At 45.6% G+C, this 21,324-nt stretch overlaps 1 protein-coding gene across 8 annotated transcripts; it reads right to left on the reverse strand.

Annotated features, from left to right (window-relative positions):
* Window positions 1-931: 931 nt before the first annotated feature.
* On the reverse strand, window positions 932-12,111 carry Tex35 (testis expressed 35). Of its 8 annotated transcripts, none has more exons than XM_021167987.2 (9): window positions 11,970-12,081; window positions 11,282-11,326; window positions 10,635-10,703; window positions 7,344-7,400; window positions 6,477-6,536; window positions 2,186-2,250; window positions 1,861-2,044; window positions 1,484-1,527; window positions 932-1,181 (listed from the first exon to the last, which is right to left on the reverse strand). In XM_021167987.2, exons 1-9 carry the CDS (start codon window positions 12,006-12,008, stop codon window positions 1,121-1,123), a joined length of 624 nt encoding a protein of 207 aa, XP_021023646.1. In that variant the 5' UTR covers window positions 12,009-12,081; the 3' UTR covers window positions 932-1,120. The 8 variants fall into 8 exon arrangements, with proteins under 8 accessions (XP_021023646.1, XP_021023674.1, XP_021023628.1 ...); XM_021167978.2 differs by having other exon boundaries at window positions 1,062-1,184; XM_021168015.2 differs by lacking the exons at window positions 1,484-1,527; window positions 11,970-12,081 and adding an exon at window positions 12,092-12,111 and having other exon boundaries at window positions 932-1,184.
* Between the last annotated feature and the right edge of the window lie 9,213 nt (window positions 12,112-21,324).

Genomic DNA, 21,324 nt, shown 5'->3' on the forward strand with positions numbered 1-21,324 from the left:
AAGCATCCAACAAAGTAAAAGGATGGAAGAATTGGTGTGCAGTGGACACAGAGCTTGTCAAACCAAAGCCAAAGAGGGAGACCCACCATGAGATAAACACTAAATTACCATTTTCTCATCCCAAGCTAGCAACTGGTTTTATCTTTCCTTACTTAGGGACTTTAGGTGGGCACAGCTTGTTTATTTATTTAAGGAAGGGCCTCACGGTGTAGCTCAGGCCAGCCTAAAAATCACTCTGTAGACCAGGCTGGCCTTGAACTCATAAAAACCCACCTACTTCTGTCTCCCAAGTGATCCCAGAAAGCACCATCATGTCCAGCTCATCTCCAGTTTGTGAAGGTCTTTGAAAGGACACTGCTCCTTTGGAGTGTAGGGAGGAAGGGAGGGAACGAGGGAGAGAGGGAGAGAAGGAAGGAAGGAAGGAAAGAGGTAGGGAGGGGGGGAGGGAAGCAGAAAAAACTGTCAAAGGAGGAAGGTAGGCAAACTTCACCAGGACTCAAGAAGGGCAGCGAACTGCTCGGTGATAACACCTCAGAGGGAAGCACACAGTCCTGTCAGACTTGAGGCTCAGAGGTTGCCTCTGTTCCCCACGGCATCCAGAAACATTGCAGGAGCTGAGGTTGTGGGGGATCAGCAGGCAGGGTATCAGGTCTGTGTCTTGCATCTATACAGGCTGATGCTCTGTATTTTGGGGGTATAGTGGGGCTATGACCTGGAACTCTTTAGGACCCTGTGGAATGGAGAGAGAGGCAAGCCTGAGATGACTCAGAATGTTCCACTAGCCAACAAGGAGCGGAAGAGGATTTGGGGTTTGAAATATGCTGATTTAGAACAACAGCAGCAGCAGCAGCAACAACAACAACAACGTGAAGCTCCAGGCACGCAAATGTTGGGCTGGTACTCAAAATGGTGACAGTCTTTTTTGCTTTAAATGAAATTCTTTAATTTCCAGGTGGAAGCCTGGGCAGGGGTCGGGGTTGGAGGGTGTTTAAGAGGGCAGAAAAGTCTGCTGTGTAGCTCAGGAGTCAGGGGATGATGAGTTGGAGCTGGTGGTAGGCTCCATGGCTGTGCTAGGTGGGCAGCACATGCTCCACCTCGGCAAAGTTGAAGTACAGATAAATTAGAAAGCAGCTCCAGACGACAAGGGTGAAAAAGGCACCCAGGCATGGTGTGAAGGTCTCCTGCTGGGTAGAAGAAATGTGGGGATCTGGGGCCAGGCTGAGGCTGCTGCTAAGGGCATACCCTCCCCACCAAGCAAGCTTGTGGACAGCAACCTTAGGCTTGGCCACCCAAATCCTCTTTCCTGATGCCACATCCTCTATGCCTGGGTGGTTATGCTGGGTGGCAGAATCCACTCAGAGTCCCTATTCCCTGTACAACTACAGATGGGCTTTGCTGCAAAAGGAAGTTGAAGCGCACTCCCTTTGGGATGATAACAAGACACCCAACTGAGAGGAGGCACTTCTCGTATGGATCTACCTACCCCTGATTGCGGTTGGTCTTTAGGGCACACAACAAACATTTCTCCTGCAGAGGACAGAAACGGCACAAGAAAGATCATTTTTTTTTCCTGGTTCAAGTTAGCCAGCCTGCAGGGTACCTCATCAGGCTTTGCTAGAGGAAAGCACAGAGTAACGGAGCAGAACTTGGGAGCAGGCACTTCCAAGGGTTGACTGCACAATTGTGGCTTAAGACTCACCACAAGCCTAGAGGGTAAGGCAACTACAGATGGTTTCTAGACTAAGGGCTGCATCCCAAGGGCTGGCAATAGGGTGAGGCAAGAGTTCTTGGAATGAAGTCAGAGCAGGAGCAGCCCAGGGATCCAGAACCCGTGCTGAAGGTGGGCAGTAGTTCACTTACGCAGCAACTCTGACATGGATGGAGGGACTCCAGTGGATTCCTCGTTGGTTTTGGTGGCACCACATTCTTGTCACGAGCCAATAGTACTCCATCGGGTTCTTCTGTGATCATGGCCTGGGAGCCTTTGTCCATCTTTCCTAGCTGCCAGAATTTCTGCTGCTCCTTGGCTTGGTTTTGAAAGGGACTGGTGGGTTGGGAGGGGGCAGAAATTTGCCATTGTTAATGGCAGAAGCCAAGATAGTTCCTTGAGGGGTGCCCTCTCTAAGACCCCCGTGCACTGAGCGAGGTGGAGGGAGGAGTCTTCAGGGTGGAGGAGGATACTTACAGCTTGTTGTTCTTCTGATTATTAATTAAAACATCCATCTTTTCGTCCATATCCTGCTGCATTTCCTTCAAGAGAAAACCCAAGGCTAGAAGCCATCCCTCCCTCTTCTGAAGAGCGTGGAGATCCCTCCTCCCTCCAAGCCACTTCTGCCTCAGACTTTAAGAATCCTCTCTAGGGCTGGTGAGATGGCTCAGTGGGTAAGAGCACCCGACTGCTCTTCCAAAGGTCCAGAGTTCAAATCCCAGCAACCACATGGTGGCTAACAACCATCTGTACGAGATCTGGCACCCTCTTTTGGAGTGTCTGAAGACAGCTACAGTGTACTTACATATAATAAATAAATAAATCTTAAAAAAAAAAGAATCCTCTCTAGACTTGGCTGAGGTGGTGAATGGAGCATGTTCCTGACAGTCACCTTCCACCCCCATCTCATGAGATGAGACTAGAGCACAGGCAGAGGCAGACCAGACTGACCACAGCCTCTAGGCCAGCCAGAGGCCAGGGGGTGTTCTGCCTGACCCCAGATAGGAGGTTTTGAGTTGATGCTTCTGAGACAGCGCAGCTCAAAAAACATGTTGTGACCTCAAAGACTTGTTGACTTCAGAATTTCAAACACACACACACACATACACAGAGATTCACATGCACGCACACTAATTCAAAATAATAAAAATAAACCATAAAAATGAAATAGAAGACAGTAGTTAAAACAACACGGCTCATTTATTATTCACTGAGAACTAAGAAAGTAAAAATAACCTATGGGAAAAGCCATATAGAAATAACAATAGACAGGAGAATCCCTAAGGGTGTAGAAGCTGTAACTGACTGTCTTCATTGTCAACAGAACTGGGTGTGGACCGGTTGTCATAAAATATGAATAAAAAAATAATTTACTCCAAGTGAGAGTGATCCTAATGTAAAAAAACTCTGAACCGGTTTGGTCTGATGCAGGAAGCTGATGAAGCACTCATGCCACAGGAGGGGGCAGCGTGTGCTGAGGACAGCAGTGTGAGCTATGCGAGCATTTGTAAATGCTCACATGGGAACAGCATCAAAGTCTCCTGCCGGTCAGACACGCCCCTCAGGCTGAGCACACTCTGGCGCCCTTTATTCCTAGTCTCCCCCAACGTCTCCTTCCGCTTCTAAATCAGCCCGAATCCTCGCTGCCGTTGTCCTTTTTCTCCACAACCTTTGTCCATCCTGGTGGAAACCCAGGTGTCACCATAGACACTCTTAAGACTTCACTATCCCGAGTCTGTCACCAAGAACCACCACGTCTCCGTTGACTTCTCTCCCCTTCCCTGGGCCCCCTTTTCCATGCCCCCTGTATCACAGCTGGGGGAGGTTCCAGACCTTCCCCATCTGCTCGCACCTCCCAGGCCACCTTGCCAGCAGCTGCTGCCTGTGTGTTCTTTAGGAATCTCCTGAGATGCGGGCCCGCGTGTCAGCTGTTTCTAAAAACCCGTCATTGTTCACTGTGTGGCTATGCAGTTTTATTTTTCGGTTTCCCCCAGATGACCCTACCCGTGGCTGGTCTCCCCACGGACTGGGAAACACAGCCATCCCCCTGCTGTGCCCAAGCTGCCCCCTGCCTGAAATAGCTTTCTTTGTGCCTTTCCATATCCAGACTGGCCACTGATAAAATGCTTATGGTGTTTGCATGTTAATATAGAAATAGCACATGCCCTTTGCAAAAACACTGGATAACACAGGAGAATATTTCAAAAAATGAACCTTTTGCCTCCCCCTCAAGACCTTTGATTTTTTTTGATATATTTCTTCCCAATCTTTTTCCTATATATTTACTTACATTTTTACCTAGTTGACATTAGCCTATTAATCTTAACTCATATTTCATGATAAGCATTCTTTATAAGCTTTGTCTTTAATAGACCCTAATAGTAATGTATGGGTAGACCATAATTCAACTACTCCTCTACTGTTGGAAATTGTTGTTGCACCTATTTGCTATTATCAATAATTCTAAAATGAACATACTTATGCTGAGAGTTTTAATATTCTCACGGGGTATAAGTATTGAGAAACAGAATTGAATCAGCAGCGCCTATTTTTAATATTCCATTTTTTAATAGATTAGCATTCTTATCAATAGCTTATTGTCATAAATCCACACTTGGCTTATTTGAGTGTGACAGTTACATTACTTAGTCTTTTTAGCTGCTGTGTGTGTGTGTGTGGTTAGTATGTACATTTGTCCAGGGGCCCCCCAAGGGCAGACACAACAGATCCCCCTGGAGCTGGAGTTATGGGCAGTTGTGAGAAACACAGTGTGGGTGTAGGGAACCACATGAGGTGTACCGCAAGAGCAGTGGGCTGACTCCTCAGCCTTCCCTCCAGCCCCAGCTATCTGATACTTAGTTGCATAGATCTGATATTGTGGGAACAAAGCTGTTTGTGTGATGTGTGTCTTTGTTCTGTTCTTGCTGGCTTGTCTGTTCAAGCCCATTTTCTCCCGTTGTTTTGTGTGAGTTCTATATTTTATAGGTTAAAAACCGTTTGCCCCTTACCACATTTATGGAAATCTATTTTCTCAAACTGTTTTTGAATTCTGTATATGGTTATTTTTTCATCCCGATTCTTTAAAAAGTGTTTATATAGGCAAATATATCAATATTTTGTCATTTCATTCATTAGATTTGTAACCCTTCCTTACTGGCTTTTAGTTTTTAAATTTACTTTATGGGCCAGTGCAGCTTACAGTGCTAGTGGACTGGTTTTTCCTCACAGAGTCAAGCAATGTTCGTATGTCATTACACATCCCTTTTCTTCTCACGGACATCTGAGAACCACCTTTTGTGACAGAGCTGGATCCAGCTCAGCAGTCAAATGACTGACTGCCTAGCTTGTGGGACGCCAGGATCCAGTCCCATCACCACCAAAAAAAATCACCTTTATTATATTTAAAACTTTATGGAAACATGGTTCTCAGCCTTGAAGACATCTCAGTCATTGCTGCTGGGACTCTCACCGTCAGAGATTCTGATCTGTTTGCTGTGAGGAAAGCCTGGGTGAGAGGGGGTGGGGTGGCATTAGGACAGGACTCTCTGACCTTATTGCAATATGCAGGTTTGATGGACATGTTCATTTTTAAAAATGAAGGACCTGGTTTGCATCTGAGAGGACACATTTTGATCCTGTGTGAAGAAATCAAGTGTGGGAGATGGGCTTGCAGTCCCAGAACTCAGTGGGTGAGACAGGAGAAATCAAAGGCTGGAGGCTAGCATGTGCTACAAAGCCTATCTTCATAAGCATACGTGCATCTACATACACACATACATATATGCACATAGACACACACACATACATTTTAAAATCATCTGTGGCACTTAAACAACTCCACCTTGAAGAAGTGTTTGTTCAGTTTTTGGTCTGTATGGAGTTTGGGTGTATGGATGTTTTTAATATGCTCTTGGCAGGGGGATTCTTAGGATATCCATTCTAAGATACAAAAAAAAAAAAAAAAAAAAGCTGTCCTAGAAAAAGACGCACATTCATATCTCTGCTTATCATTAACCACCCTGATTTGATGACTGGGTTTACCATGAATTCTAATTATCTGGTTAGCCTACTGTCCCTTAGACATCTTGAAGACACTCAAGTCATTGCCCCTTGCCTGCTTGTGCATCTACATTGGGGACTCTCAAGCTTCTGGTATGGGGAACTCAGGCCCTAGCCGAATGCTCACAGCTGTTGTTGCAAGACACTCTTCTTTTTTTTTTTTTTAATATTTTTATTAGGTATTTTCCTCATTTACATTTCCAATGCTATCCCAAAAGCCCCCCATACCCCCCCCCACTCCCCTACCCACCCTCTCCCACTTTTTGGCCCTGATGTTCCCTTGTACTGAGGCATATAAAGTTTGCATGACCAATGGGTCTCTCTTTCCACTGATGACCAACTAGGCCAGCAAGACACTCTTCTTATAAGTCATTCTGAAACAGACTAACCTTTGCAAATCTTTGCTCCATGGTCCAAATTATCCTTCTTGTTTTCTGAGCCAAAGGGGAGCCACACTGAACCTTCCTTACAGTTATATTAAGCTCCCAACACAATCATCAAGCCTCGAGGCTCACATTTTCTCTAAGGACTTCTCTCCTAACCCCCATGCTCACTCATTACTCTGACTTCTGAACCCCTAATTAACAAACAGCCTGTAACTTAGCATCCAGTTCTATCTAGTGGGTTATAGATACCTCAAGGACAGGGGCCTGGCCTCTCTCCTATCATTTCCCAGGCAACCCACAGAAGGCATACAGTGAAAGCTTACCTTCATAATTTCCACAAACTCATAAAGTTTATCAAAATCTTTGTCCATTATATCCTTTATCTAATGAGGAAGAAAAGCATGATTTAACAAGGCACGAAGTGGGTTACTGAAGCCAGCCAGAGAACCTTCTGGGCATTTTAAGTAAAGGACAGCAGCTGGATATTGGGAAAAGATGGATAATAAGCTATATAACCCACTTTCTTTCTGAGAAGTCTATGAAGGGCTGAGGATACAGGTACCACCAAGCCATTGCTACCGCTAGTTTTGACAGGGCTTCCCTGTGGAGCTCAGACCACAGCTTGAATCAATACCTCCTTGCTTATGCCCTGTTCCCTCAGTAAGCTGTTGGTGATTGTATCATAGAAATAAGATGCATAAAGAAGGTAGTTAATCTGTGACTGTCTCCAAATTCCTAGTCAGCCACTCTTCACTCTTATTGCTGAAGTTACATCACCACCAACCTTGGCACACTAGGGAGGAGTCCTTAATCAATTGAAAAGTGGACTTATGCCGGGCAGTGGTGGGGCACGCCTTTAATCCCAGCACTTGGGAGGCAGAGACAGGCGGATTTCTGAGTTCAAGGTCAGCCTGGTCTACAGAGTGAGTTCCAGGACAGCCAGGGCTACACAGAGAAACCCTGTCTCGAAAAATCCAAAAAAAAAAAAAAAAAAAAAGAAAAGTGGACTTAGATATGGAAGAAGTAAGACGGTTCTACTCTGACCAGGGTTGAAACACGATGGGGACCGTGTACGAGTTAGGTTTTCTGCTTTTCCACAGAAGTCCTGCTTGCATTTCTAGACAAAGCTAGCACTTCCATTTGCTACAAGGCTCTGCTTCTCTTCTCTGGCCGAAGCCTTATCCTCTTACCTGTTTTATCTCTTCCATTTTTTCCGTGAGTTGTTCTCTCACCTCCCTGAGTTCGTTCTGGGGAAATAAATGTGAGAGACACACAGTAAAGTCGACAAGGGTAGGTCCTTGGGAGCACTACGAAATAGAGGGAAGGAAAGGACTGTGGAAGCCCTGCAGAGGAGACATTGAAGAGCATAGCTCTGGAAGGCTTGCCCAAAATGCCCAGCCTAAACCTAGAAATAGCAGACAAGTTGTTGCAGGATGTTTGATCATCACATTGTGAAACTAGAGACAGTGTTATTTATTGAAAATACAGTTGTGGTGTGGCTCAGCCCTTAGATATACCTTTAATCCCTCTGGCTGAAATACAGATGCACCCTTAGTACACACCTTTAATCCCAAACAATGAAGGTAAAGGTAGTTTGTAGAAGGAAGCACAGTGATAGCCAAATGAGTGGCAGACAAAGTGATGAATCAGAGAAAGATTTGACAGAATGGGCTATGATCAGCTCTCAGGAGAAGAGAGGAAAGGGAAGCTACTTAGAAGAACAATGCAGAGAAAAAAGGAGGAGGCAGGTTTTCAGGGACAGTGATAGAGAGATGGTTGCAGAGACAGAACAAGCTAGACACAGGTAAAGACAGAATGGGCCAGAGAATAATAATGCACCAAAAGCGGTTCCTCAGAAAATTGGACATAGTACTACCAGAGGATCCAGCAATACCTCTCCTGGGCATATATCCAGAAGATGTTCCAACTGGTAAGAAGGACACATGCTCCACTATGTTCATAGCAGCCTTATTTATAATAGCCAGAAGCTGGAAAGAACCCAGATGTCCCTCAACAGAGGAATGGATACAGAAAATGTGGTACATTTACACAATGGAGTACTACTCAGCTATTAAAAGGAATGAATTTATGAAATTCCTAGGCAAATAGATGGACCTGGAGGGTATCATCCTGAGTGAAGTAACACAATCACAAAGGAACTCACACAATATGTATTCACTGATAAGTGGATATTAGCCCAAAAACTTAGGATACCCAAGATATAAGATACAATTTTTTAAACGCATGAAACTCAAGAAGAACGAAGACCAAAGTGTGGACACTGTGCCCCTTCTTAGAATTGGGAACAAAACACCCATGGAAAGAGTTACAGAGATAAAGTTTGGAGCTGTGACGAAAGGATGGACCATCTAAAGACTGCCATATCCAGGGATCCATCCCAGAATCAGCCTCCAAACGCTGATACCATTGCATACACCAGCAAGATTTTGCTGAAAGGACCCAGATATAGCTGTCTCTTGTGAGACAATGCCGGGACCTAGCAAACACAGAAGTGGATGCTCACAGTCAGCTATTGGATGGATCACAGGACCCCCAATGGAGGAGCTAGAGAAAGTACCCAAGGAGCTAAAGGGATCTGCAACCCTATAGGTGGAACAACATTATGAACTAACCAGTACCCTGGAGCTCTTGACTCTATCTGCATATCTATCAAAAGATGGCCTAGTCGGCCATCACTGGAAAAAGAGGCCCATTGGACTTGCAAACTTTATATGCCCCAGTACAGGGGAACGCCAGGGCCAAAAAGTGGGAGTAGGTGGGTAGGGGAGTGGGGGGCGGGGAGTGTATTGGGGACTTTTTGGATAGCATTGGAAATGTAAATGAGGAAAATACCTAATAAAAAAAATTAATTCAAAAAAAAAAAAAGAATGCGCCAAAAGATTAGAACAGATTGCTAGAGTTAGTTTGAGGCTAAGCAGAGTAATTCAGGAGAGGCTGAAAGAGAGAGAGGCCAGATTGAATCAGTTGGCTTGGAGAGGAGTTTGAGCCAGAACAGCTGAGTTGAACCAGCCAGAGTTCAGAAGGAACTAGGAAAGGCTGAGCTGATTTAGCAGTAAGTCTCAGAGGCTGAAAACATTTTAGGTCTAGATAAAAGCGGATGGAGGCTAGAAGCTTCTAGAACCAGGCCTAGGTTACCAGATAGAGGCAGTAAGCCTTGGAGATGACAATTACATCAGGAGGATAAAAATTATTATTTTTTTAAATAACAAATAGAAAGGGTCCCTCAGTAAAATAAATCTTCAAAACTGTTGATTTCCAGGAAGATATTCACTGAAAGGGTGATTCACACTAAAGAGACACAATGGGGCTGGAGAGAGATGTCTTAGAGGTTAAGAATGCTCTCTGCTTTATCAGAGGACCTGGTTTCCATTCCCAACACCTTATAACTTATAACTATTTGTAACTCCAACTTTACACTGGCAAAACATGCATGCATATACACATACACATGCGAAAGAGAGAGAGAGAGAGAGAGAGAGAGAGAGAGAGAGAGAGAATTAAAGTTGATTTTGTTAAAGTAATGAGACAGCTAGTAACACCAAAATAAAGGCTTTGTTAATGACTTAATTTGGATAATTAAACATGAAAATGTGTTAGAGAACATGCTTGACTTTAGAAAGTATACATTAAAAATTTAGGTAAACTTAATTCTCAAATGGTTCAGAAAATGTATGGGGTCGTCAATTCTGGGTATCTATGGAGGATTAACTCATCCTCCATCAGGACTCTCTGTGATGAAGGCCAAGGAAAGAGCACAGGAAAGGGAGACAGATACAGTCAGATACCCACCCACTATCCAGCAAGGGAAAGGCTGAGGTGCCCACAGCAGTTCCTTGGTATCCGAGAGGAACTGGCTTCAGGAATCCTGCAGATATCCAAATCTGCCACTACTGACATCCACTCCATCCCGAGCACACCCTCCCATACACTTTAAATCATCCCTGGATCACTTAAAATACACAATGCAAGGAAATGCATGCAAAGGATTGATATACTGTCTTGTTTAGAACGTGATGGAAAAATATCTGTAATGTTTTACCAAATATTTTAAATCACAGATTGGTTGAATTTATTAAAGGCATGGAGGGCTCTGTGTGTGTGTGTGTGTGTGTCTGTGTGTGTGTGTGTGTGTGTGTGTGTGTGTGTGTGAGAGAGAGAGAGAGAGAGAGAGAGAGATATTCTGTGTAGAAAGGAAAACAGAGACAGAATAGAGTGACCGATAAACTGGCAGCATTGGCAGGAGCTGGGTGAAATGTGTCCTAGAAGCCTTTACGTCATTCTTTGCAAACTGGAGGTAATTGAAATAGTTTCAAACTAACAGGTTTAAAATATAAGGTCTGGCATGAGTAAAGGTCTCCAGGCTGCAGGTGCCAGCAGGTGCCAGCACTCAGAAGTTAGCTGGCTGGCCACCCCTTCACCAAGCTGATTTGTCCCCAAGCCACGGGAGCCCAAGCACTGACCTTCAGCTCCCGAGTCATCCCTTTTCTGATGAGTAGCCCTTCTTGTTTAAATCCTTTGAAATCATATATCTGTGGGTCGAAACAGAAACACAGAAGCCCTGGAAACTGAATGTGGGTGGAATTACGGAGGCTGGAGAGACCACCCTGAGTCCTGTGCCTCTCTGAAGACAGGACACAAAGACTGGCCCGGCCTGTGCAGAAGAGCCCTCCACCCTTTTCTGTGTGTTCTGCTCCTCCCTTGGCTCCATGGGCCTCAACTCTTCCTGCCCCTGCTGCTCCCCTGAACAGCTGAGCTGCTTCCCGCCATCTAGAAGGTTCTTTCTCAGACCCTGCTTTGCTAGCATCTAGTCCCCACATACTTGCTTCAGGGGAGGCCTTTCCCAATCGCTGTGTCTGGAACAACCCACTTCTATCTCCTTATAGTCATTCTCAGGGTCAGAGACAACGCAGCTGACACTCTAGGTTGTTTGTGTATCTGATTGGTTGGTTGCCGGGTGAAGAATTATGAAGACAAGGAACTTATCTCTTTTAGGTACCCCAGCACGTAGGATAGGCTTTGGCCACCAAGAATAGAAGCTGACTCTGCCTCCAATGACCTCCCCATGGATCTAAGGCCTGGCTGCTAGTGTAACTTCAAAACAGCTTACTTGTGTCAGCTTCGGTTCCATGCAAACAGCCTTGCAGTTCTTTTTCTGCAGAGAGAAGAGGCCACAGTTGGCCACGGATCAGGATTGGGGGAAGATGTCCAGTAACCAATGCTGTGATCTGCACCTGAGTACAGGCTCACACGGTACCAGCATGCTGTCTGCTTCTGGCCACTGACCTTGGTCTTATGTTTCTAATGAAAAATGGGTGTACCTTTCCAGCAGACAGAGAAAGAGCTTTTGAACAATGTTTAGGAAAGCCCCAGAAGGTTGTTTTAAGAGACTGACCTGGATTCTAATCTCAACTATCCTCTCTTTTAAGACCAATGTGGCCATCTTACTTAGTTCCAGGGCCTCCATTTTCCTCATCTATAAAGTGGGCCCTAATCTATCAAGATTATTTTTGAGTCTTAGATCCACCAGTTAGACACAGGCCTTGGTGGGGACCTGGACTGTGGGCAGTCATGAAGAGCGGTGGCTCTTACATGGGAGCAGTGTGGGCCTCTTTCCCTCCCCGCCAAGGCCAGGAACCAGTTTCACACCTATTCCAGGCAAGAGGATGCTTTGTGCCCTGAACAAAGGCAGAAAGTTGGAAGGCTCACAGGATGACTTCCAGTAGCCTCTCTGTCCCGCCTCCATTCAGCAGAAGCCCACAGAGGCCCCACCGTGCCCTGCAACACTCTTCCTTTACCAGGTTAGTTTTCTTCAGTTCTGCATTCTTGGCTGACATGATGGAAGGGCTAGGTGTTCTTCAACTTCCCAACCTCCCCACAACAGTCCCTTGGGACTGGGCCACCGACTTATGTAACTTACAGGCTTAGGCAAGTGCAGGTTGACCACCTCTTTGTGTGCGGAACAGCTGAGGTCACAATGCCAGGACTCATATGCTCAGCCTAGAGTGTTGCTAGCTATGGGTCTGTCTGCTGTTGCCCCTGAGATCAAAGGCTCTTACCAGGTTCCAAAGCCAAAAGGCCTTAAGCCTAGGAATGCTGAGGCTCTCAGCTGGCCATTTGGAAGCACAGACACACTGTGAGGGTTTAAATATGCTTTGCCCAGGGAGTGGCACTATTAGGTGTGCCCTTGTTGGAGTAGGGGTTGTTACTATGGGTGTGGGCTTAAGACCCTCCCCCTAGCTGCCTGGAAGTGAGTCTTCCACTAGCAGCCTTCAGATGAAGATGTAGAACTCTCATCTCTGCCTGCACCATGCCTGCCTGGATGCTGCCATACTCCCACCGGGATGATAATGGACTGAACCTCTGAACCTGTAAGCCAGCCCCGATAAAATGTTGTCCTTTATAAGAGTTGGTCATGGTGTCTGTTCACAGCAGTAAAACCCTAAGACACACACCTTGGGTGAAGTCAAGTTTTGGTTCCTAATGCAGGAGGCCTTACTCGTTGACCAGTAGAAGCTGCTGCAGATGGCTGGCTTCTCCTTGGCATGCCCTCTTCACTCCTATAATCCACCTCTTCTCTTGATTCTTTTTTTCATGTTGGAAGAGGGTTAGAAGAAATATTGAATAATACTTAAGGCAGGAAGACTCTGTGTGTGTGTGTGTGTGTGTGTGTGTGTGTGTAACACAGAAGGTAACTGTGATTTGTGTTGAACATGGAGTATTGGAGGCACATGGCATCTCCTGGGGCCTCACAAGACTCAGAATCTGGGTTGGGGAACCTGATTTCTCTCCTCATCACTTGGGATTCCATTTTCCCATCTCAAGGGCCACAGTTGGCACAGAGGAGTCAGCCTGAACCTTCTAAGGGCAGGTAGCCCACCAGTACAGTAAGTAACCGAGGAGATGTGTGAATTATGCACCACCCCAGATACCACTCACCACATGGACTCTCCTGCTTCCATGCAGCTGCAGGGTCCTCCCAGGGTCATCTTCCTCAAGAGCCACCTACAGCCATGTTAGATTCATCTCCCAGGTGGTGATTTCCAATGAGGCCCCTTCCCTGCTGACAGCCTTGGAGCTCACTCGTTTTCAACCAAAGGAGAACGGTATGCTTCATGCTGGTCCAGTCAGGGGGAGGAAGTGTGGACTGAGCTGTCCGGGCCTCATTTTCCCGCATGTAAATGAAGGAACCACAGCTCAGCTGAACAGTTTCAAGGCCTAAGTCATGGCCATTTCATTTCCATTGGCCTGAGAGCCTCAGAGAGCTGCTCTGATTCCTTTGCTCAACAAGGCAGATGTTACATGATCTGCCTTCTAGCCGAGCGTGTATACACTGTGTGTGTGTGTGTATACACCTAAGGGCATACCAGACTATACATGAGGCAAGTAGATAGAAAACAATCACTCTGAGAGGGTGGAAACCTGCTTTATAGAGTACAAAACCAACACACACATACACACACACACACACACACACACACACACACGGCTGTGTTTTCTCGTGGTGCACAAACATATCATTATCGTTACTGGTATGTCCTTGAAGAGAGCTGGGGAATCAACTGGGTGAAGATGTCTTGTATCATTTATACTTTGACTAGTATGCAACTTCTGATCTTTCCAATAAATAGTTTATCAGACCATCTATAGTTATGGTCTGCTTCCATTGTTTCTGCAGGAAAAAAAAAAAACCCACCTCTATCTGCTGATGTTATCGGAACTGTCTAAGAAACAAGCATGGTATACACAGATCACTGGAAATCCCCAGCTATTTCTGTGCACTTGAGGAGGGGTGAAAACTCACAGCCAAGGTGTCCTGTGAGGATTGCTGGCTATTCGCGTTTGTGTATCCACCAGGTCGAGGAAGTTTGCCAGGTCTTCCAGGTCCCAGGAGAACCATTACTGCTCCGCCACCAACCACAACAGCCTATGGTGCAGGATAACACAAGAGCCACCAGCAACCAGAGCTTGCCCTGCCAGGGGTGACTCCTGGGGCCTCCTGACTTAATGCTTTGTCTTTGGACAGGATCCAAGGAAAATACGGCATTTATTTCTGTCCTAGCTCTTTCAGGGCCCTTTCTCTAAAGCTCACTGTTGCTGTCCCTGTTTCTACTTCTTAACTATCCACACTTTTGAATTCCCATTTGTCAAGGACATAACAAGAGTGAGTGGCACCACAGACATTTTGGACTAGGCTTTAAGGGACTGTCTCATGTGGTGTTCACTGAAGATGCTTGGTGGGAAGGTCCCGTGGTTCGTCCTGGTATCTACCCTAACTATCCTTCACAGTCACATTCACATCTGTCCTGGGGCTGGAACTCGAGAGGCCACAGCTGACTACCAAAGGAGATTGGGAAATGTGGCCACGCTTCTCCTAAGAAAGAGGAAAGAAACCAAGTGTAGTGGCTCATGCCTGTAATCCCATCACTTGGCAAGTGGACACAAAGATTGTCACAAGTTCAATGCCCAACTGGAACATAAGGCAACATCCACTCTTCAAGGGAGGAGAGAGGCTTTTAAGACTAAAGACACTGGGCTGGCGAGATGGCGCAGCAGGTAAGAGCACTGACTGCTCTTCTGAAAGTCCTAAGTTCAAATCCCAACAACCACATGGTGGCTCACAACCATGTGTAATGAGATCTGATGACCTTTTCTGGTGCATCTGAAGACAACTACAGTGTACTTATTTATAATAATAAATAAATCTTTGGGCTGAAGTGAGCAGAGGTCTTAAATTTAATTCCCATCAACCACATGGAGGCTCACAACCATCTGTACAGCTACAGTGTACTCATATACATAATAAATAAAAACTATTATCTTTTTAAAAAAAGACTAAAGACACTAAATCTGGAGAGAGAGCAGTTTGAAGCACTTGTTGCTCTTACAGAAGACCCTGGTTCAATTCCCAGTACCTACATGGTGGCTCACAACCACCTATAACTTCATTCATTCTTAGGGTACTCTCTTCTGGCCTCTGGGGGTGTGGCATGTATGTGGTACTCAGATCTGCATGCAGGCAAAAAAAAAAATATATATATATATACATATAAATAATTTTATTTATATAACTATTTTATATATTTATTTTTATATATTTAAATATGAATTTTATTCTTATTTAAATAAATAATGAATATATACATATATATGAAAAAGACTAAGGAAGCTAATGAATGTATTCAGCTGAGGACGCCTAAGGCTACCATCCCTGCTCCCCTGAGGTTATTATATAAATGATGCCGAGGAACAGAAGACTCCTGGAGAGTTGTCTGCTAGCTTAGCAAAGATCTCCATGGATACAGCTTTTGTGTCACCCCTCATGCTAAAACGGACTCTTCAGTATGCGGCTGCTGTTAACTTATCCATGTACCTATGAATATACCCTTGCCTGTGTTCCTGTTAGTGCTACCATGAACTTCCTGCTTCACCAAGCTAGACTTGGGTAGAAGTGTTCTTGATTTGTCGTTGATGCCTTGTCTGAGGCAAAACCATGTTTGTTCATGTCTCCACAATTGGTGCCTAAGCAGAACTGGGTATAAGTCCGCCAGGAGTGACTGCATGGTCTCTGCTATTGGATGACAGGGTGAGCAATGGGAACGGATCCCTCTGAGGGGCAGAATTCACAGGGGCAATCCTGGTGTGGCGACCTTCCCCCATGGGGTATAATATGCTGTGTCTCTTTGCTATGGTGACGGTTGCATGTTCCCTGCTATGGGGCGATAAGACACATCACCAAGACTTGCCATCTAAGAGTAGAGTGTCCCTGAGGAGAGTCCCAGGTTGGCCCATCTTCCTCTATATGATGCAGGCTGCCTCTGTGGTGGATGGGTCTGCCATGCGAGTACAGAGATTCCCTAAAGTAGCAGGGTTGAAGGACGTATTTGAATGCATGAAAGTAGCCCATAGAAGATGAGACTGTAAACAGACTGTGGTAGTGGTTGTGGGGTCTTTGCTGTGGGTGATACGTTCAAGCAAGACCCTTAGTCTCCCAGAAAGAACTTGGAATGTAAAGGACAAAGTATAATGAGAAAAAGGCATACACATGCTGTGCTCCACACCAGTCTCTAATTTGGCAGGAAAAGTGGGAAGAAAAAGAGAGTTTGAGCTGGGGTGAGCCAAAGGGATCCAATGGGGAACACACATTAGATCTGTTCTAGAGAGTCATTCCTAGAAAAACTGGCTGCTGGCTGGCTTCCTGTCCATCAGTTTGGATAATGACATTCACATCTGGATTATCTTATTCTCTAGAACATTCTACCACTAAGGTCCTTAGCACCTTGAGGGTGAGTGGATCTGAAAGGATTCCAGAAGGTGTGAGTCTTATTCTCTTGGCAGGGGTTCTAGGGCCTGGGCTGGGCTGGAGAACATCTTTCTTTCTTTCTTTCTTTCTTTCTTTCTTTCTTTCTTTCTTTCTTTCTTTCTTTCTTTCTTTCTTTCTTTCTTTCTTTCTTTCTTTCTTTCTTTCTTTCTTTCTCTTTCTTTCTTTCTTTCTTTCTTCTTTCTTTCTTTCTCTCTCTCTCTCTCTCTCTCTCTCTCTCTCTCTCTCTTCTTTCTTTCTTTTTATTAGGTATTTTCTTCATTTACATTTCAAATGCTATTCTAAAAGTCCCCCAGACCCTCTCACCCCCACTCTCCTATCCACCCACTCCCACTTCTTGGCCCTGGCATTCCCCTGTACTGAGGCATATAAAGTTTGCAAGACCAAGGGGCCTCTCTTCCCAATGATGGCCTCAACTAGGCCATCTTCTGATACATATGCAGCTAGAGACACAGGCTCCGGGGGTACTGGTTAGTTCATATTGTTGTTCCACCTATAGGGTTGCAGACCCCTTTAGCTCCTTGGGTACTTTCTCTAGCTCCTCCATTGGGGGCCCTGTGTTCCATCCAATAGCTGACTGTGAGCATCCACTTCTGTGTTTGCCAGGCCCCGGCATAGCAGCCTTATTTATAATAGCCAGAAGCTGGAAAGAACCCAGATACCCCTCAACAGAGGAATGGATACAGAAAATGTGGTACATTTACCCAATGGAGTACTACTCAGCTATTAAAAAGAATGAATTTATGAAATTCCTAGGCAAATGGATGGACCTGGAGGGCATCATCCTAAGTGAGGTAACCCAATCACAAAAGAACTCACATGATATGTACTCACTGATAAGTGGATATTAACCCAGAAACTTAGAATACCCAAGATACAAGATACAATTTGCAAAACACATGAAACTCAAGAAGAACGAAGACCAAAGTGTGGACACTTTGCTCCTTCTTAGAATTGGGAACAAAACACCCATGGAAGGAGTTACAGAGACAAAGTTTGGAGCTGAGATGAAAGGATGGACCATCTAGAGACTGCCATACCCGGGGATCCATCCCAGAATCAGCCTCCAAACGCTGACACCATTGCATACACCAGCAAGATTTTGCTGAAAGGACCCTGAGAACATCTTTCTTAAAGTCATGGCAGTGATGAAGGGTAAGGAGGTGCTAGAGACCAGAGTCACAAGAGCCGAGTTAACATTTACAGGTGACTGGAGTCAGAGGAGCCAATGTCAAGTTCTGAGTGTCACTGTAGAGAGGGCCAAAGAAGGAGGGAGAAGACAGATGCATACACACACACACATACATACATGCATACACACACACACACACACACACACACACACACACAGATGGGGGTGGGTTCCAGCACAGGTACTGTCAACCAGGTGGCTCTCCAGGTGACAACGCTGTGAACGGGAGACTCTGCATACAAATAATTCGGTGTTTCTGACCAAGCTTGCTCCTTCCTACATGGTAAAGCTCTATTTGGTTGCAGACTCTTTCCTTCTCTTGGCAGGAAACATCAGTAGAATACTCACAAAGAGGCTGTCTGGTTTTCTGGAGCTTGAATTCAACAGATTGCAAATTTCTTTTGTACTTAATGGCAAACTATGTTGCTGCTGTGATGTGGTTCAGCCTCAACAGAGCCAAAAATCGCACACCCAAATCCACTTTGATGAGCTGGAAACGAATCTGGCATCTGCTAGGCTCCCAGTCCCACCATGAAGAAACTTCCTTGATGCTGGAGTGTGTGGAGAGCAGGTGCCAGCTGCATCTGAGTCAGTTCCTCTCTAATGTAGCTCTGACAGTTGCTGGAAATCCTGCCTCTGCTGCTGCCCTCCCAGCAGGCAAACCAGCCAAGGATGGGTACTTGTATGCACCTGCTAATTGTAGGTCTTTGTTAAGTCCTGTCTGTGTAGGACCCATGAAGACGCATCCTATGGAAATGCTGTAGACTTCTAATTAGTAACTGTTTTAGTTTCACTTAGGTTTCTATGATTAAAAAATACCCAACTCAAAGTGTGATTGTTTGAGTGAGAATGGCCCCCACAGGCTCATATGTTTGAATGCTTGGTCAAACTGTTTGGGAAGGATTAGGAGGTGTGGCCTTGTTGGAAGAAGTGTCTCATTGGAGGTGGGCTTGATAGTTTCAAAAGCTCACACCAGTCCCCCTGCCTCTCCTTCCCTGTATTTGCTAACTCAACATGTAAGCTCTCAGCTACTCCTCTAGCACCATGCTTGCCAGCCTGTTGCCAAACTTCCTGCCATGATGAGCAGGGGTTCTAACCCTTTGGAACCCTGAGTCTCCAGATTAAATGCTTTTCTTTTTAAAGTTGCCTTGGTTACGGTACCTTAAGAGCCTCACAGGGGAGGAGGAAAGGGTTTATTTGGCTTATAATTCCAGGTCACAGATCATCATTGAGGAACCCAAGGCAGAAACCTGAAAGTAGTTCTGATTGTATTCCACACAGCATTGTTTCCACCAGGACACTCATTTCACAGCCAAAGAAGCCCAGAAGGAATCATGGAAGATGTTTTTTGCTGAACAGTAGGTAGGTTTATATTGTTAGTTTTCTTATATAGTTCAGAACCACCTGCCTAAGGGATGGTGCTACCCACAGTGGGCTATACTGTGCTATATTCAATGAACAATCAAGACAAGCCCTGATGGACATGCCTACAGGCTAATTTGATCTAGTTATTTCCTTGATATTCTCAATCCTAGAAAATTCTAGGTTATGCCAAGTTGACTGTTAAAGCTAACTAGGATAGTGACAATTAATAGATTCTTAGGTTTGTCACTTCAAAATGAGTGGCCATTCAAAAAAGGGGATCTAGTGCCTTTCTATTTAAGCCTTCACTGAGCAGATTATTTTTTCTGGCATGAAGATGGTCGAGGCAGCCTTCTCCACACTCCATGTGTTCAGCCCAGAGTACATTTTGCCAGCAGCCCTGTTTTAAACACTGACCTTACCCTGGAGTCTTTCCCCTCCCTTCCCCTACTCCTCGCCCACATAGCTGACACAGTCCTGGACATATAATACGTGAGAAAACCTTCTGGGGCTCTGAGCTTCAACTTGAAGCTGAGAAAAAGGTGGCATGAGGGACACGACTGGATGCCAGGCCACAAGTGCCACTGCCAGGAGTGACAAGATGGGGGAAGAGAGGCAGAAGTCAGGAGAGACAGGCCCAGGAGGAAGGGCAGACAGAGCAAAGAAGTCCGTGAAAGACAACTCTGATTGAGTCAAACACCAGGGTAGGCCATACTTATCTGCCAAATCTCTCATATATAAATGTCAGTTATTCTTACCTAAGTACTGGTTAAGTGCAAAGGATGCTGTTATACCCCCTTCCAGCACACAGAGTGCCTAGCTTGTCCCAGCACGTGTGTTGCATACCAGATCAATCCTCTGTCTCCTCCATCTCTCCAAGTGTACCATTCTCTGGCCTTGTCATTGAAACAGCAGTTAGGACTGGACTTAAGTTTTCATCTCCCCTGAGCTCTATGTGTGCTAAACTGACCTCACTAGGTTTGAATCTCTATAGATAACACATTCTGTTCTCAATGGTTCTGAGGGTTCCTGGTGCAGAAGTAATGGAGTATTCACACATAGAACAATCCTGGGCTTTGCCCACATGTCTCCCTCAGACCTCAGTACTCAGACAACTGGAAAGATGGAAGCTGTACATGAGGGAACTTAGTAGTGCCCCTGACATCAAAGAGACTCCTCCTGGGCTGTCTTGGTGACCGCCCCTTCTGTGTCTTCCTGCTCCCTACCAGACCTCTCTGTTCTGTCTGCCCTTCATCCCTTGGCCTGTCTCTCCTGCCTCCTGGAGCACTGCTCTTCTCTTCCCCAGTCTTGTCGCCCCTGACCTTGGCCACAGTTACATAAGCAGTGGCAATTGCTGGGGAAGAAGCGGGTTTTGATACCATACCAGGGGTATGGTTTTGTAAGTTGTCACCCATGCTGGGGTGAACTTTCTCAGTGATGTAGTTGCCTTTGAGTAACCCAGGACAAAGTAGGTAACCCCAAATAGACACACTGTTGCCATAAGCTAGACTTGTGTGCAATGATTCCTTAGTCTGTTGTCACTGTCCCTTATTGGGTAAACAGCTGTTGACATCTCTCCAGAAAAAGTCACACAACATTCATTTTTTAAGAGGACAATTCTGGTTTTCCAGATTCCTTGATGAGGCCTCAGGCACAGCTGTACCCTGCCACTCTCCTTCTGAGCTCTTCCTCAGATACACTCTCAAGACTGTGAACCCTAGCATTGAGCCTCAGTCCCTTTTGGCTATGGCCCTAGGCCAACCTCTCTCAAGTTTGTAATTCAACTGGTTGTACAGTGAGGCCAGACCATGGTGTATGGTTTCCTTCTGGAAGAGGGGCATGGCTAAGACACAGACGGACACACTGGGCTGTCACTGTTAAGGAGTGACTTGCACCTGCCCCTAAGGAAGGAGTGAAGCCTGGATTCTTGAGTGCTTTCCTGGTTGGCCGTGCAAGTTTTTACAGATGGACTCTGGAATCTAAGGCTGAGTGGTAGGGTAGGTGAGTGCTCTGTAAATTGGGCACAGTCCCTGTTCTCAAGAGCATGGGTTTAAAGGAAAGAGAAGGTATGTTGAATCGCCACTTGGAGTGCCACTTGATGCCCCTGGGTCATGCTGAGGAGACCCTTATACCCCCACTTCACTCCTCTCTGGGCATGAGAAGCCTGGTGCTTAGCGGTGTTCTTCACTGAAGACCCTTAGACCAGAATCCTTTGTGAATGGCATTGTTAGAGCAAGTGTTTTCCAGATCAAGATGGTCAGGCTTTCCTCTCATTAGA

The sequence above is a fragment of the Mus caroli genome, unplaced genomic scaffold (assembly GCF_978045245.1).
Source record: "Mus caroli unplaced genomic scaffold, Mus_caroli_1 scaffold_1, whole genome shotgun sequence".
Taxonomy (NCBI): domain Eukaryota; kingdom Metazoa; phylum Chordata; class Mammalia; order Rodentia; family Muridae; genus Mus; species Mus caroli.